Source organism: Vigna angularis, chromosome 4, assembly GCF_016808095.1.
Source record: "Vigna angularis cultivar LongXiaoDou No.4 chromosome 4, ASM1680809v1, whole genome shotgun sequence".
NCBI lineage: Eukaryota > Viridiplantae > Streptophyta > Magnoliopsida > Fabales > Fabaceae > Vigna > Vigna angularis.
Window position 1 is genome coordinate 30,143,553 of NC_068973.1, and position 16,261 is coordinate 30,159,813.

Genomic DNA, 16,261 nt, shown 5'->3' on the forward strand with positions numbered 1-16,261 from the left:
TATATTATTCATTATTCCTCTCATCCATTCATCTTGAAACAGAATTAGGTTCCCTCAATTATTAATTAATAATAACTTAATACCCAACATGTTTTTTGGTCCAATAACCGAATTCCAGAACATGGCACTAATAATTCTCCTACATTACCAATGGATTAATATTCAGATACTTCAATTTTTGGGCAGACAAGTTGCATCTCAATATTTTTAAGATTTTGTGTCCCTCCTAATATTAAAATAAATAAACACATTCTCTTCATCACTTTTTATCGGAATTTATGTGATCAAATTAATATTGAAATTGCATAAAAGTAAAAGTAGGCCAGGAGTTAGATCGAATTCGTATTTAACACCTCAGTTCAGTATAATTTTAATTTTAATATTTTTAAATTTTTATTCAATTATTTAATTTATGGAATCAGTTAGATATGAATTGTTTGAGTTAAAGTTAATTTAGATATATTATTTAAATCCCACAATTTGTGATTTTTGAAGTGTTGCGAAATATTTTTAGAATTTATACTTGAATTTGAATTTCTAATTTATATTTAGGAATAGAATTTAATTTATTAATAATTTTAAGACTTTTGAATTTAATGTATGATTGCTTAAGTATTTAAGGAATTGAAATTTAATCTATTGAGCATCTAACACTAACTCTTTCGAAACTCACTGAAGCATCCAATAGTCTCTAGGTTGCAATGCCCTATACCATTAAGCTCACTGACTTTAGTTTTCAGCTTTACGTCTGGCAATTCTATGATATCGTTCAATTTCATACCAATACTCAGACCCTAATAAACTACAATAGGTTACCTAATTTGCTTATCAACAATTATATTTCTTATTTAGCTTAAAATATTGTAGTTTAGTTCAAAATAAACCCTAAATAGAACAAATTAGACAATATTATCATAACCAATATATTCCACAAACATATATTTTCATTTAATCAATTCAATTTAACATACACAATTTCAATTCATCAAACAAAATAAATTCATATAATCAACTAGCTTCTTTTATCCGGATAGATATCCTAACTCAAAAGGTATTTTACACAAGCTTTACCTTAGAAAAACACACTTTGTTCAAGATTCTAATCGATTGTAGTCTTTAATGTCATAAATCACATGCTATTAATATTCAAATAGATGAAAGATGAAGTCTGAGATTTAAAGAGAAAACAGAGAACAAGTTTAGAAAAATGATCATTTTTATAAAATGAAACTCCGATTAATAAAAAATTATATTTATAATTTGACTTTTTAAATAACAAAATAATAAGAGTCATCTTCTAAACACCACTACTACTCCTAATTGTTTTCTAAATCCTCATCGATATAATAAGCTACAATTTTGTATAATTTATTATTAAAAAAAATACCATATCAAAAATAAAATTTAAAATATACTTACAAATTTATTAATGTTAAAATATAAAATTGTGTTGAAGTGGATTTCTATAAAATTATAATGTTATGTGTTATTCAAACTCGTTCATAATTATTCTTTTTACTTAATTTTATTTATCTAACAATCTTTTGTTGTTGAAATCTACGATGGTGTGTTAAAATTTTCTGAGTCAGAATTTTTTTGTCTTGTCGAAGTAAAAGAAAGAACATATGTGGTTACGAAAAGAAAAAAAAAAGGAAATGGAAGAAGGGATCGTGATCACAGTATGACTGGGGGACAATTAACTACAATAAAGTAACTTAGCTTTGGCTTTGTTTTCATTATATACAATCATTCTTAAGATGTTATGCGCCTAGAATCTAGCAACGTTGCCCAAAGTCAATTGCCATTACTGAATCTAAGAGACTTTTGACCGTATTTAAAAGTAAAAACTCCTATATATTCTTGTTTCTTATATTAACATTAAATTAATGTCTTATATTTGTGAATTGGGTAGAAAATCATAATCAAAACATTCTTTTACATTATTTTTTAATTCTCTAACATCATCTTAAGTTTCCATTATAAAGTTATCATCAGTTTTTAATATTCAAACTTCAAGTTATGCTAATAGATACATGATATTCTAACCCTAAGTTAGTTATATGACTAATTGGTTATTATATTAAAGTTTTAAATTCACAATAATCTAATTATCTATTTTCTTATAACCTAAAAGTTGATAAATATGTTTTATCTTTATATATGTCAAATGTGTAATGTGAGTGTTAATCAATAATTGACTAAACAATTTTGTTGCATCGTTCGGTTAGAAAATTGAGATTGGAAATCATACTCTCAAATAATGTTCTTATGAAAACATTAACCGTTAGTTGATCAAGCGATACAGTCTCTAATATATTAAAGAATGTATTCATATCTATTTAAATATTAATTAAACATTTTCATAAAAATTAAAAATAAATAAAACATGATATTTTACATATGTTTGAAGTATTGGGAGTTCATTAGAAATCATAAATTTAAATAAATCTGAATCGATTTTAAATGTTTTTCTATAAAAAAAAATACAATATACATTTTATGGATATTTTTCAAAATGAAAAATAAAATATAATACAACTTCATCTGGAAACAACTTTACTTAATTTCGGTGGGGGGAAAGTGAAACGAATGGTATCGAAATAATTTAATTGAATAGAAAAATGTTAGAAAACCTTTGGAAACTTGGAAGGACATATAGGTATGAGAGAAAACGCATATCTCTCCTTTAAAAGAACACCGTCTAAGATGTTCTTTTGTAAGATAACATACTATTATATATAGTTGCGTAGTTGGGATGATTTATACATAATGAAAAACTCAGTACCAACATAATTTTTGTGTAAGTTAATTGTAAACAAAAGTAAGTGAATTGTTATAAATTAACTATCTGGAATTTATAAAGTGTGTACATCTCAATTACCGGATACTTTATACCAAATGAAAATTAATGTTAAATTGTTTATTTTCCTAATTTGTTTAGGTAGTATGTGATATTTTTGTAATGGATAATTTATATCTAATTGATAATTAATTTTTTAATATATTTTTTAAAAGTTTTCGAAAACCTTGATAATTGATGATTGAATATTTTTGGGAGAGACTATAGTAAAATGCATAAGTTGGTGTTTTTTTTTTCTTTATTTGATAGTGTTACACTAAGATTATTGATATTGGGTGGAGCATCCAACCATATTCCATGGTTGAAAAAAAAGTGTGGATGGCACTGAAATGGGGATAGAAAAAAGAACGAGGATGATAAGGTTGTTATAAGATGTAATAATTGGTGTTTTAAAGTGAAAAAGGGTTAATCCATGTTTAGAGAGATAAATGATTAATAATTAGCTTACTTTTAGAAATAACATTGGGCATTCGAGTCCGCACATTGAAGATCTTTGATATGAATGATTTTACTCAATCTGGAAATAATAAAGAATTGGTTTGACTCGGTGTGAATTGGGTAATTTCTTCAACTCAATCCATCATTCTAAACAATATGAATTAGTAACTCCCCTAAAGTTTTCTTATATTTGAAAACTCAATTTTCCCCAATAACCTACACTTGTAACAATTTTTCTTTTTTAATTTGACCCATAAAAAAAAAACTTATTAAGTTTATTTTTATACACCTAAAATTCTTTCAATATGCGAGTTATTGTCTGTATGCCCCTTAGGTTTACACATTCTTAATTATATATGTTCGAGTAAAAATTTAGAATTTTAAAGAAGAAACAAAATATATAGTAAATTCTCTTTATTCAAAGTAGATAATACTAAAATTAAAATAATTTTATCGTGGGAATTAATATTTTATTTTTAACCAAAACAGTTTATATATATATATATATATATATATATATATATATATATATATATATATATATATATATATATATATATATATATATATATATATAAATAATATAAATTAAAAAAACTATATAATCATAGAATAAAAATATGTAAGTATTTAAAATTTTATCTTATTTTTCTTGTAATACCATATGTTTCTTAAGTTTTTTTCTATTTTTTATATATTTTAATGCTTCTATTATTATAAGTACAAAGTATCACTATATTTTTCATGAACTACTTTTATAAACAAAAATGTCTATAAATTGAAAAGTTGTAACATTCCACAAATATAGTTGTAAACTATATTTAAGAGTTGTTATATTTACAATAAAATAGAACAGTTACAGGAAATAAAGTTAACTTACACTTATCCTAAAATAACCATAAATTAAAAACTTTACAGAAACTTACACTAATACAAACCATAAGAGCATATCGATCAGTCATACAAGAAGTGTATCAACCGAACGGTCCTACACTGAAAACAAAAACAAGCACAAGACCGAACGGTATTACTCTTAACGGAAACCATCCTCTCCTGCCAGTGCCTGCTCTAGAGAACCCTCCTCACCTTCTGCTCAGACCCACAGGGTGATCATTGCAATGATAAAGACGACCAAACGGACAACATGACCAGACAAGAAAATAAGGGTAAGCTAGTGTAATTTAATTAACTATGTAAACATATAACTCATACAAACATATAATACAATCATACATCTACAGAAATCATACAAGCATGTTATAACCGACCAATTTTACTTTGATTGTCCGGATTGTATGAATATGTAGCTACGGTCGTTCTTGCACTCGTGGAAAGGTAAACTGGAAACCTCATGAATACCATAGCTGGAAACCCAAGCCGCCACACGAGGTTAGCCCTTCATCTCTCACTATAGCTAGAAACTGCAAACTACACATGAGTTTAGTCCGATAGCTGGAACCCCAAGCTATACGCAACCAGGCCTCCTGCTATTCTCACCACATGCGTCACCATTCTCTACTTGAGACTCGGTGACCATTAGAATGTCAAGATGAACGCCAGCTTAGTCTGACCATATTCATACTTTAACCACATTGAAACCACCAATAAGACGTTCCTCCTTGGAATTCTCTTTCATATCACATTATAAATACCATACCTCAATACCAACATATTTTTTCATCCATAACACATTTAAATAAAATCAAACCGAACAGTAAAACAAACATCACCCTTGAGCACGACCAAACGGAAAAATCAATAAATCTTTATGAACAAGACCGGACGGTAAAACCCTCCCCATATGTGAACATGACCGAACACTTATAATTTAGAACAAACATTATTGTCTTGGACTGAATGTCATTGGCTTAGGCCGAACACTATTGGCTTAAGCCGAACACCATTAGTACCTAATACAATTACATTGACTGAGTATTATGACGAGACATAATGCTTAGTACAAGACCGAGCACTACTGAGACCGAGCGCTTAGTACAAGACTGAGCACTACTGAGACCGAGCGCTTAGTACAAGACCGAGCACTACTGAGACCTAACGCTTAGTACAAGACCAAGCACTACTGAGACCGAGCATTTAGTACAAGATCAAGCACTTGAGACCATACATGATCGAATAGTCAATAACAGTTAAAGCCTATGATAGACCGAACGTTGTTTACAATCAAATGTTATGTCTAGATCGACTGTTATATTCACTTTGAATATCAACACAAGATCGATTGGTCATTAACTAAGAATCTACAAAAGTAGAACTCAGCTAAGATCGAGTACTAGAGAGAAGCTGAACGGTCAATTAAAGACCCTCGGCGAACTACATAATTCTGTAGAGTAACTGCAGATTATGTAGAATTATGATCAACATCATTCCTTACCAATTTCACTACAATCTCCCAACTTCTAATCCTCCAAACGTATATCATATACATCCCTATACATTAATTAAGAATATCTAAGTCTTTCTAACATCATTAGAGAGTTTCATCACTGATTTGAGAGTCAATTCTGCAGAATCATGAACTCAATGACCGAGAAGCAGAATTCCTAGTTTTTGGTACAATTCTGAGTGTCTTAAGGATTCTAACAAGTCTTTAAATAACTAACTCAGGTTTCCCATATATATCAAACTCAGACCGATCACAAATCCCTCTATTTTTAATATCACACTTCCTTCCAATTTCACTCGGTCACTAAATTAAAATCAAACAGAACACAATCATCATAAACGCATCATCAATATCTCATACCAACAGCACCGAATACCAAATCATTTAATTTCATACACATGCATAATCATCAAACAACATATTCATACATCTAAACCAAGTAATTAAATTAGCTAGTTTCCCTTACCTCTTGATCGGACAACAAGCTCAATCAACTGCAAAATTGCGATCACCACACACCAAAATCCTAGAACACCTAAAGCTCACCGATTGAGAAGGAAGGATCACCCCAAAAGACCAAGAAAGTGATTAGAAACGAGAATAAGAAAATGATGAGCACATGCAACCAGGAACTTGGCTTGCATGTACCAGGAAACAGAATTTCTAGGAAGAGAGTGAACTTACTGACTCTAAACTTGATTTTGATCGGTGGAAAAGAAGATCTTGACTCCCAAAATTGCTCAGACTGTGACGGGTTGAAGAAAAGATGAAATGAGATGAAGAATTTCTAGAGAGAAGGAGGAGAAAAGATGAGGCTGGAATTTTAGAGAGATACAGATTCTAAGAAAATGAGATGAGCTGAGGTTTGGAAAATTCTATAAAATACTCAATCTCTTTTATTTGAGACATTTATCCCTCCCTTCCACATGTCATTTTCAGGGTTTGACAAAAGTTAACCGTACTTATATTTTGATAGAGGATAAAAAAGAAAAAAAAAATAAATAAATAATATTTTGAATAAAAATAAAATTTTATTAGTTTTTGTATTATAATTTAATTTCATTTAATTTTATTATTTGTATTTCACAAATTTTATTATGTAAAAGATAAAAATTTTAAAAAAATATACAGCTACAACTGATAGTGTTATTTTCTACTTTTTATTGTGTTAAGTTTTTAAATAAAATCAACTTTTAATATTTTTTATTCCTCAAATTTATTTTGTTTTTATATTATTTTATGTTTTAGTTTTTTATTTGTTTTACTTCTAATCTTTATTTCAATTTATAATAAGTAAATATGAAGCATTTTGATTGAGAAAAAAAGGTAGAATCTAAGGAAGCATGAAAAAAAAAGGGTAAGACTAAAAAAATGAGAAACAAACCTGAAACTAAGAACCATTTTTCTTACTCTTAGCTTGGTAAGACTGAGCACTAGTTTCCTAAGACTAAGCGTAAGAAGGTTGAGTACCATCTTTTTTAGGTCGACCATCAGTATGACAGATAGCATAAATTTTTAGGTCTCGCTAAACGAGAGTTTCAGGTCTGGTTCACGAAATTAGGTATTTATTCATGTTGATGTATAGACAAAGGGGTTTTGATTCGTCTTGGACCAAAATTCCTCACTTGCACGAATAAAAATCACCTTTGGGTGCTTGCAAGAGCCTTTTGGAAGGGTGTTGAGAAGCTCCCCCAATCCTTCTTGGATCTCTTCATCTATGGTGGTTTTCTCCATTTTTGGGTTCGAGAGGAAGAAAGGTTACAATTTTGAGATGGAGATAGAGAGACACAATTGGAGTGTGAAACAATTGCTAAGAACCTTGAGAGGAGGCTTGCACATTCTTTTTAGTTTCTATTTCTTGTCTATCTCTTCATGTTGTAAACCCTAGGTTATCCATCATTGAGAACTAACCATATTTATTGATATTATATGTAATAAACTAAACTATTATGTATTGTGTTGTTAATGTGTGTGTGTGTGTGTTTTTCGAGTTCAAGTTAGTTCTTGACGTATGTGTTTAATGTTTGTTGTGACTTGATCTCATAGTTTGCTTGTGGTGTTGAAAAATATCTTTTTGAACCTAGATCTAAAATGAAATACCTAATGAAGATTGTATTTAGGAATAAAACATAAGTCATTAGTAATTTTAAGACTCTTGAACTTAATGCATGACTGCTTCTTAAGGATTCAAGAGTTGACACTTGATGAGTTATCATATGTTCAAAGTTATTGATGATGTTAATTTTGACTTGACATTGAAATTGAGATATTTGTAAATGCATGAGAATGAAGTTGATGAAATTTAATCTTAACAATTGTAAATAATATAAAAACAAAATATAAAAAAATGTTACCTAAATCACCTCTTACTTGACTTCATGTCTTTCTTCTTTCGTTTAACTTTGCTTTTATATCAAAGAAAAAAAAATGTAACGTGTAATATATCTAATTCAATTTTATATAAATTTTAGTAATATACTTCAACAACAACCTTTTATACTTTTAGATTATGGATAATATGAAATCATTACTTCTAAAAGACAGCTTTACATTGGAGTAAAAGCAAATTTGAAGTTGTTTAAAAGCTCAACTTTCATGGCTTTCCCTTGCTCTTTTACCTTCGCTTCCCCTTGCTCTTTTAACTTTATTTTCATTTTCTCTTGCATTCTTTTTGTCATACTTTGTAATTTAACTTGAATATTTCTTTTAACTTCATCAATTAATTTGTGTATTTAAACTTGAGAATTATATCCTAATAAATTTGTTGCCACAACCCTTTTCCATATGCACACATAGTCGTGTCGATCTTTTCCAAAGACTTGGGAATATATATCATGTAAGGTTGGTTTTTCTTTAGTACTATCAAAGGAGAAAAAGTTACATTTTTAAGCTTTGACTGAAAAATGATAAAAAAAAATAAACTTGTTATTGAAACAAAGCTATTAATTATAAAAATAGAGATAATAAATGAAATTATCATACAACAATTCCCTTGCTATCCTCATTTTAGGCTGAAGTATCATGATGAACACAAAATACTATGCCCTTTGTCTATCATCATAAATGGGTAAATTTGGCAGTTCCAACCCAAGCCTCATGATGCAAAATTAGGACATACAGAATCAAAGATTTTCTAAGAAAGTAAATCAATTAAATGTCTTAGCTTTTCATCTTTGGTGCGACGTTAGTCATGTCATTTCATTGATTTAGCATTTTTTTACAACATAAATAATGTCTTGATTTTTTTATTTGATGCTTTACGTACGCACCGGTCTAATACTAGTGTTTTCGAAAACAATATATCAAGGTTGAACAACAAGGAAAATTTCAATACACACAATATTTAACATTTTAGTCATTTTGCTATTAAGATCTTAATGACTCATATTAAAAAAAGAACTTTTAACGATGATTTTAAAATTGTCATTCATTCATTCATCCATCTTTCAAAGTAAATGACTACACTTCTTTGTTTCATTGATATGCGACGATGATTATAATAATTATTTTTTGTTTTAACATATATCCTAACTTGGTGGCAGAGTAACGACAAATGGTGGCAGCACAACAATACAACTCTTCTCGCAGATGACAGCAACAGCGACAACATAATGGAATTGAGAAAGAACTTTAAAGTTGTAAAAATAAAAGGTAATCAATAAAGAGGAGGAAAACTATAATATCGAGAAATTAACGTAATTTTTACGACATTTATCATATAACTTGACTATGTTTCAACATATGATGATAATTATATAAATAATTTTGATAAAAAATTACTAAAGAAATAAAATAAACCTATAAATGTCATTGAAAGTGAACAAAAATAATTATTTAGGAATTCTTCTATGCATCACATGAGTCCTAATTTATGTTTTTTTCAAAATTTATATACTAGTCCTAATTATAAGATTTAATTCCGAGGATTTTATGTTTATTTCCTAGTGGGTGAAACGAAATCTGCAATTGAATTGGAATTCAGTGGAATCAAAATTTAATGAAATCGTGCAATTGACTTTCAATTGAAAAATCTAACGATATTGGATTTTAGTGAAAAGTGTTTCTGCGTGGTTCAATTGCAAATGGAAAAACATTTGGCTCTGTTTGATAGATCTTTTTCAATTCCAATTGAATTTGGAATTGTTCCGCTATATATGTGAAATGTTATGGTAAGGAACCTAATCCTTTGTTTACTCTCGTATTTGACTTATGTGATATCATATTCTATTATTTAATACATAAATTATAATATACATGATCTTACATAAATTAGTTTTGTTATTATTCATAACTAAAGATAAATAAATAACGAAAGTCAGGACTATTGTGGTTATATATCATTTCATGAACATGTTTCCTTCATGTATTATTTTTTTTTAATATAGTTTTACAATGCGAATTTCGTAATGTTATGGATTCAAACATAATGTTATTTTTCAAAACAAATAATATAATTTATTTTCTTCATCTTAATTTACATGAATATATATAAAAAAGAAAATACAAAATATTACGATCGTCATAAAATTCTTTCATCAAGATAATATGAGAAAAGAAAGAAAGAAAGAAAAAAATTAAAAATAAGTTAAAAAGTCCCAAAAATACATAATTTGCCCTGTTCGACTAAAATATATAAACTAAAAATACATTCCATTTTCTCTCTATATTTTTATCACCGTTTCTAACAATCTACGAATACTCTTACAGATACCAATTTTCATAGATTGGGTGGCTGTTCGTTTTCGAGACATTGCCATGTTAGAAAGCGATCATCTGTTGTAAAAAATAATGTTCTTCACCGATTGGCCCTGTCTTGCTTTGATGTTCAAAGTCCGAATACATTTTATGATGGAATGGAAAACCAAAGGAAGTGAGTGAATGAGCTTTTTCACAGCTCAAAGAATCAAGCAGGAGTATTTTCATGAAAATTCTAGAGTGGATGTAAAAATGTTTTGAACATAAATTGTTGATTTAAAATCGATGCACTGTGATAATAAAAGAAAATACATTAGAACAATTTTTATTTTTAAGATAATTACTAGAAAAAAACTAATGATCAAAAAGATCCTTTTGACTCATCAGAGTCAAATATATCTTTGAAAGTATAATTTTCTATTGGGGATCATGTGAGCACAGGAAGGTGCAGAACAACAAGTATCTAACAATACCTTTCATTTTAAGTTGTATAGTATTTTCAGGTGTAACAAATGGAGGTATATTGCCAAAAGGCATGGTAGGGAATATATAAAGTTCAGTGAACTAAAACATGGTAAAATCCATCATGGAGAGAAAGCAACTAGGACTCTGCCTCCTGTTTTTGCCACAAGACAAACAGGGCTTAAGAATGACTAAAGCAACTACAAGATTTGCTTTTCAGTTATTACCCATTTCTCTAACCGCAACTAATACCAGACATTATGCAATGTGACTCGACTAACAGTGAACCCTGCAGAAATCACATGTCTTTATTTTTTCTGAAGATGAATTCCATCCTCTGAACGTGGGAAGCATGCTACGTGCATATGAGAATCCAATGACATAAAGAGTGGGCAAAGGGCGGCGTGCGCATCATTTATGGAACAGCTGGAAGGAACTCTTCACAGAAATCAGATGTCCTAGTACGCTGTCCCCATTGGTCAGACCATAGAAAAGGGCACCAGTTCCTTCAGTATATCTCAATGATATTTGGGTCAAATGTTTGTTGGTCTATGATAACAAGTGACATATCTTCCCATTATGTTCTTCATAGGAAGTGGTCCCCTGTTCATCATCACAGACGGTAAGGTTCAAGATTAACAGGAGGTTAAATATACTAATACTAAGTTCATGTCAAGATAATCTAAATAGAACGAAGATTTTTTTAATAAAAGGCAAAAAGAATGTTTCACATTTATGTATACATCAGGTGCTGCCATAAAACCATATTTTCTTTCACCACTCAACCAAAGAGAAGAACTGACGTAAAAATTCATCTAGAAATTAATCATATTATACACCAAAACATTCAGATAATCACACCTCTCCCACAAGGTTAAAATTAATAGAAATGGAAAGAATAAAAAGTCAGCAACATCTGGCAGTAGTAACTTACCACACATGAGAATCATAACTGTTATTACGATTATCGCCTAGCACATAAACATGGTCATTGGGCACAGTCTGCAAGGACACAAGTCGTACGAGGAAAAGAAAATTATGAATCAATGAACAAATAAATACAGAACTAAATCAATCATTTGAGTTCATAGAACAAAAAAAAAGATGAAGAGAAAGCTTTTTAAGTTAATCAGATATTACGGACCTTTTAAGTTAACCCAGAAAGCTTTTATGCTCGCAATTGTCTATTTCAATGACTCTTGAAAGTACAAAAAAGATAAATGGTATGCATAAAATAATAATAATTAAAATTACAATTTTTCAAATAAAAATTTAAAGAAAATAACAACGATCTTAGTAAAACATTCGTAATCAAGCTGTGTTTGTAAACTATTAAAGTGAAGCATATCATGAACTTCATTCGTTTAAATTGTCCGGCCTAAGTTTAATGAATTGAGCTCGAATAAATTAACTCATTTATGTCTTATTGCCAATTTCAACACTATCATGTTCATTAATTTAATGAGTGATCAATTCATAATTGTTGAATGTAAAATAAAATGAAAAAGGACCGTAACAACGAACAGGGATCTCACGGTTAAAGGAATTGTGTATGCAGGTGGTTGTGCTATGAAATCTTCCTGCTGAGCAACACCATTGACGTAGAGTACCCCATGATGAACCTGAAAGGTGACGGAAGATTCAAGTGAAAAAGACGTAATGCTATTTTCCTACGTTCATACAACATACTATTACTAATTGTCAGGACATAAACATATAATTTGAACCAGTTTATTACCAATGGTTGTCATAAGACATGAAATTGTGGCTAGTCTGCATGGTAGACTAGATCACTAAAACAAATAATAAGAAACAAAACAAAACCTCAGTTTCAAAGATAGTATATTTAGAAATCAATTTTTTATGCCCTCGTAATTTTTGGCATGGACTTCCAAAGTAGATACACAACGCCAGTATAATGCAAAAAGAAAGGAAGTTTGTAGAAGAGTTATACCTCAACAGCGTCTCCTGCTTTTGCTACAATTCTCTTAATAAAAACAGTTTCTGTGTTTTCTCCATATAACTACATAACAGAAAACCAATCATGTAATTGCATTGGAGATCTGAAAGTAGGCTACACAGATTCTATACCATTGCAACATACCTGTGTTGGATCCTTAAATGTTATAATATCATGTATAGAAGGATTCTTGATATAATATGAAGCCTGGAGAAACTTACAATAAAAGATAATTAAAATTCAAAAATCAGAAAAGAGGGAAAAGTTAGAAAAATAGAGATAAGAATTTATCCCATTTCTGAAAGTTTAGTGAGTAAAATGATTCAAAGGAAATTTAACCTAAGAAGGCGATTTTGGAAGATAATAACATCTTATGAGGAAAGTTTGTCGAACGAAACAGCTTAATTTTGATAAACGTCTCAGTCAATTTCAAGATCTTTTTCTTCAATCTTGTGCACTAAATTAAAAGTGAAGAATAATATGAGAAAGGAAGATAACTAAGGACAAGGCTAGCCAATATAGCGTCAATCATTTGTACTCAGAGATGGGTGTGCAAACTAAAGATGTTAAATAAATGGATAATGAAAAAGTACAACTCACTAGGACACTTAATGTAAAATAACTTGAATGTTTTTTCCTTCTCAATATGATAAGTATCAACCACCAAACTAACATTAAAAGCTTCAATAACATAACATATGCTATTTTAAACAACAAGCCAAGGAAAAATTATCCATTTAACTGTTTTAAGATATTAGACTGCAGTTGGGTCACTTCAAAATATACAAGCTCAAATGGGTCATACTTCTCTGGCCCTGCTGGTCTTCTCTTCACTTGACAGGATGCAATTGATTATATTCGAATAAGAAACAGATTTCCTAAATTCAACATCTTCCAAATTTATTTTCCATGGAATATCCCAAATCTGGAATATCCACATTCTACAGATGCTAATATATGCAAAAATAAAACACGACAAACCATCACAGACTATCCATTCTTATCATATAATTTGTTCCATGAGAAAGGAGAATCCTTCATATTCCAGCTAAAAACGATAGTTTATTTTATGCAGCATAATGCCTTGGAATGTTGCGACAAACAGAAATAGACATATAAATTAGGAAAGCTAATGCAAAAACTTTCATACACTAAATTAGGACTACAACAGTCAAATGTATATATTTACCACAATTATATTCTCACAAACTTTAACTACACAGTAAAAACCGTGTTAGAGATTAACCTCAATGTCATAAATAAGGCAACACGCAAGGCTGATTTTACATAACATTCAAGAATCAAGATGTGCAAATGAAAGCAATAGGTGTACTAATTCTACAAACAGAGTCACAATAACATTGGGAAGGGAAAGGAAGCAATAGTTATATTAATTCAAGAATCAAGATGATATGATCGAAAAAACACGGTGACATATACAGAAACGTCCAAGGAAGGAAGCAATAGTTTTATAAATTCCACAAATATAGTCAACAAATAATGAAGAACGGGGAGAAGCAAAAGAAAAAAGTAGCAAATGAGGTAGGAATCCATTTTGGATCTTCCCATTAGATAGGAATATGGATCTAAATTCAATTTGGCAAAACCAAAACAGTGACGGCGTTCCAAATCCCAGTCTATAAAGGTAGATCTCGCGAACCAAGAAAAGAAAGAAAGTTCAGAAAAGGAACAAATGGAAAAGCAGAATATTGTGCACCTTTTCCACAATAATTCGATCACCAACACGAAGGGTGGGGAACATAGAAGAGGAAGGTATGAAGCGAAGCTCAGAAAACGTGGACCAGAGAAGTCCAACAACCATAAGCCTAAGGAATCCGTCAAGACCCGGCCATCGAAGGAAGCCCCAACTCTGACACGGCATCCATCGCAGCGCAGGATAACTTGTTACGAAGTTGTATATTGCAGAAGGCCTCAATAAGCTCATGATGCAACCTACATCCATGTAGCACAAAAATAAACGAAGGAAGGAAGAATCAAAGTCGTCATTCAATTGAAGTAAATTGAAAACGAAGATGAAGGTCGGAAAAACCAGAAGATGAAAGAGGTGTAAGAGTGTGAAATGAGTTTCCACTTCAGATGAGTATCAGCAGAGTGATGAGTAAATGGTGCTGTGATCTCTGTGAAAGAAGCCTCAGCTTTTGTATTTGACTCGGATATATATATGGCGGAATGGAACGGTTGATGCTTAGGGACTAAGTTTCTACGTTCAAACGCGCTTTCTTTCAATAATAATTTATCCTTATCTTTCAACCCAAAAACAGATTATGTACTACCAAAACAAACAAAAAATTCTAACATGGAATCAGTCTCAGTCTTTGAATTTTATTTTTCTTTTTGTACTATAAGAAAGTGATAAAACGACGTTTTGCAAAGGTTATAAATGATTATTTCTTTAATCAGAATATTTTAAAAGGTTAATTCAATATAAATTATTAAAAGAGTATTTAATCTGTTTTGTGACAGTAGTTTGCAAATTACGATTTTAATTCCGAAATTTTTTTCATGCAATATAATAAGAATAGTTAATATTATATATGTGTTTGAGAAAATAATTAAATATAATTTTTAATTTTAGCTGTCATAAAAACTTTAATGTCTTAGAAGAAAACGGAGCCATGATACTTGCTCTGATTCTAGGAAACTCAGATCCCGACGTTGATTCAGGAAACTCAAATTCCAACATTGATTCCTAATTAAATGTGTCTGAAATAGTAACTGACTATACCTTATCTTGTATTATTGTCAAGTTTTCTGAAAATTAATATTTTATTTTATTTAGGTTGTTAGTTTTATTAGCGTGGAAAGTTGAATCCCTCACTTTTTTTTATAAATTCTTCGATTTAACTTAATATATTTTTTTTTAATGTTAGTAAAAAAGTTGAAATAACTTTTTTTTTAATTTTTTTTTCTAACTTTTATTATTAAACTATTTTATAGCTTTCCTCCGAAAATAAATCCTATACTTTCCTCTGAAAAGAATTGTTAGGTAGCACGTTTCACATGTTAGTTCCAGGGCCTTCCACATTATACTCTCCTCAGATTCTGCAAGTGTCCTCACAGGTCCATCGATATTAATTTTGATGTTTAAAAAGTTATAGTTTTTTAATTAATATTAACTATTGAAACTAATTTTTTTTTATCAGATTATTGATGTCATGTTTACATCGTTAGAGATAAACATTTGAAAGTGGTATGACTATGATTTGATATCCAATTTCAACTCCTATTTCATGTGTCAATTCCTTTTTGTTTTTTCTGTTTATCGATTAGTTGATTTATCTTTAATAGTAATATGCTCTCTAAAAATTTAACTGAAAATAGAAAAGAGAAAAATAACTAGTAAAATTATAAGGAGAAGTTATTACTCTTTGAAAATTTAGATTGATTAAATGAAAATATTGAAAGTGAAGCTAAGAATAAT

General features: G+C 29.7%; 1 protein-coding gene across 7 annotated transcripts; it reads right to left on the bottom strand.

Moving 5' to 3' along the window:
• Positions 1 to 10,843: 10,843 nt before the first annotated feature.
• On the bottom strand, positions 10,844 to 15,044 carry LOC108331917 (chloroplast processing peptidase). Of its 7 annotated transcripts, none has more exons than XM_052875697.1 (7): positions 14,870 to 15,025; positions 14,537 to 14,772; positions 12,964 to 13,026; positions 12,814 to 12,882; positions 12,395 to 12,481; positions 11,794 to 11,861; positions 10,844 to 11,462 (listed from the first exon to the last, which is right to left on the bottom strand). In XM_052875697.1, exons 2-7 carry the CDS (start codon positions 14,762 to 14,764, stop codon positions 11,393 to 11,395), a joined length of 585 nt encoding a protein of 194 aa, XP_052731657.1. In that variant the 5' UTR covers positions 14,765 to 14,772; positions 14,870 to 15,025; the 3' UTR covers positions 10,844 to 11,392. The 7 variants fall into 7 exon arrangements, 6 of the variants coding, with proteins under 6 accessions (XP_052731657.1, XP_017422417.1, XP_017422415.1 ...); XM_017566928.2 differs by having other exon boundaries at positions 12,964 to 13,035; XR_008248193.1 differs by adding an exon at positions 12,004 to 12,057 and having other exon boundaries at positions 11,412 to 11,462; positions 12,964 to 13,035; positions 14,537 to 15,044.
• Positions 15,045 to 16,261: the final 1,217 nt, after the last annotated feature.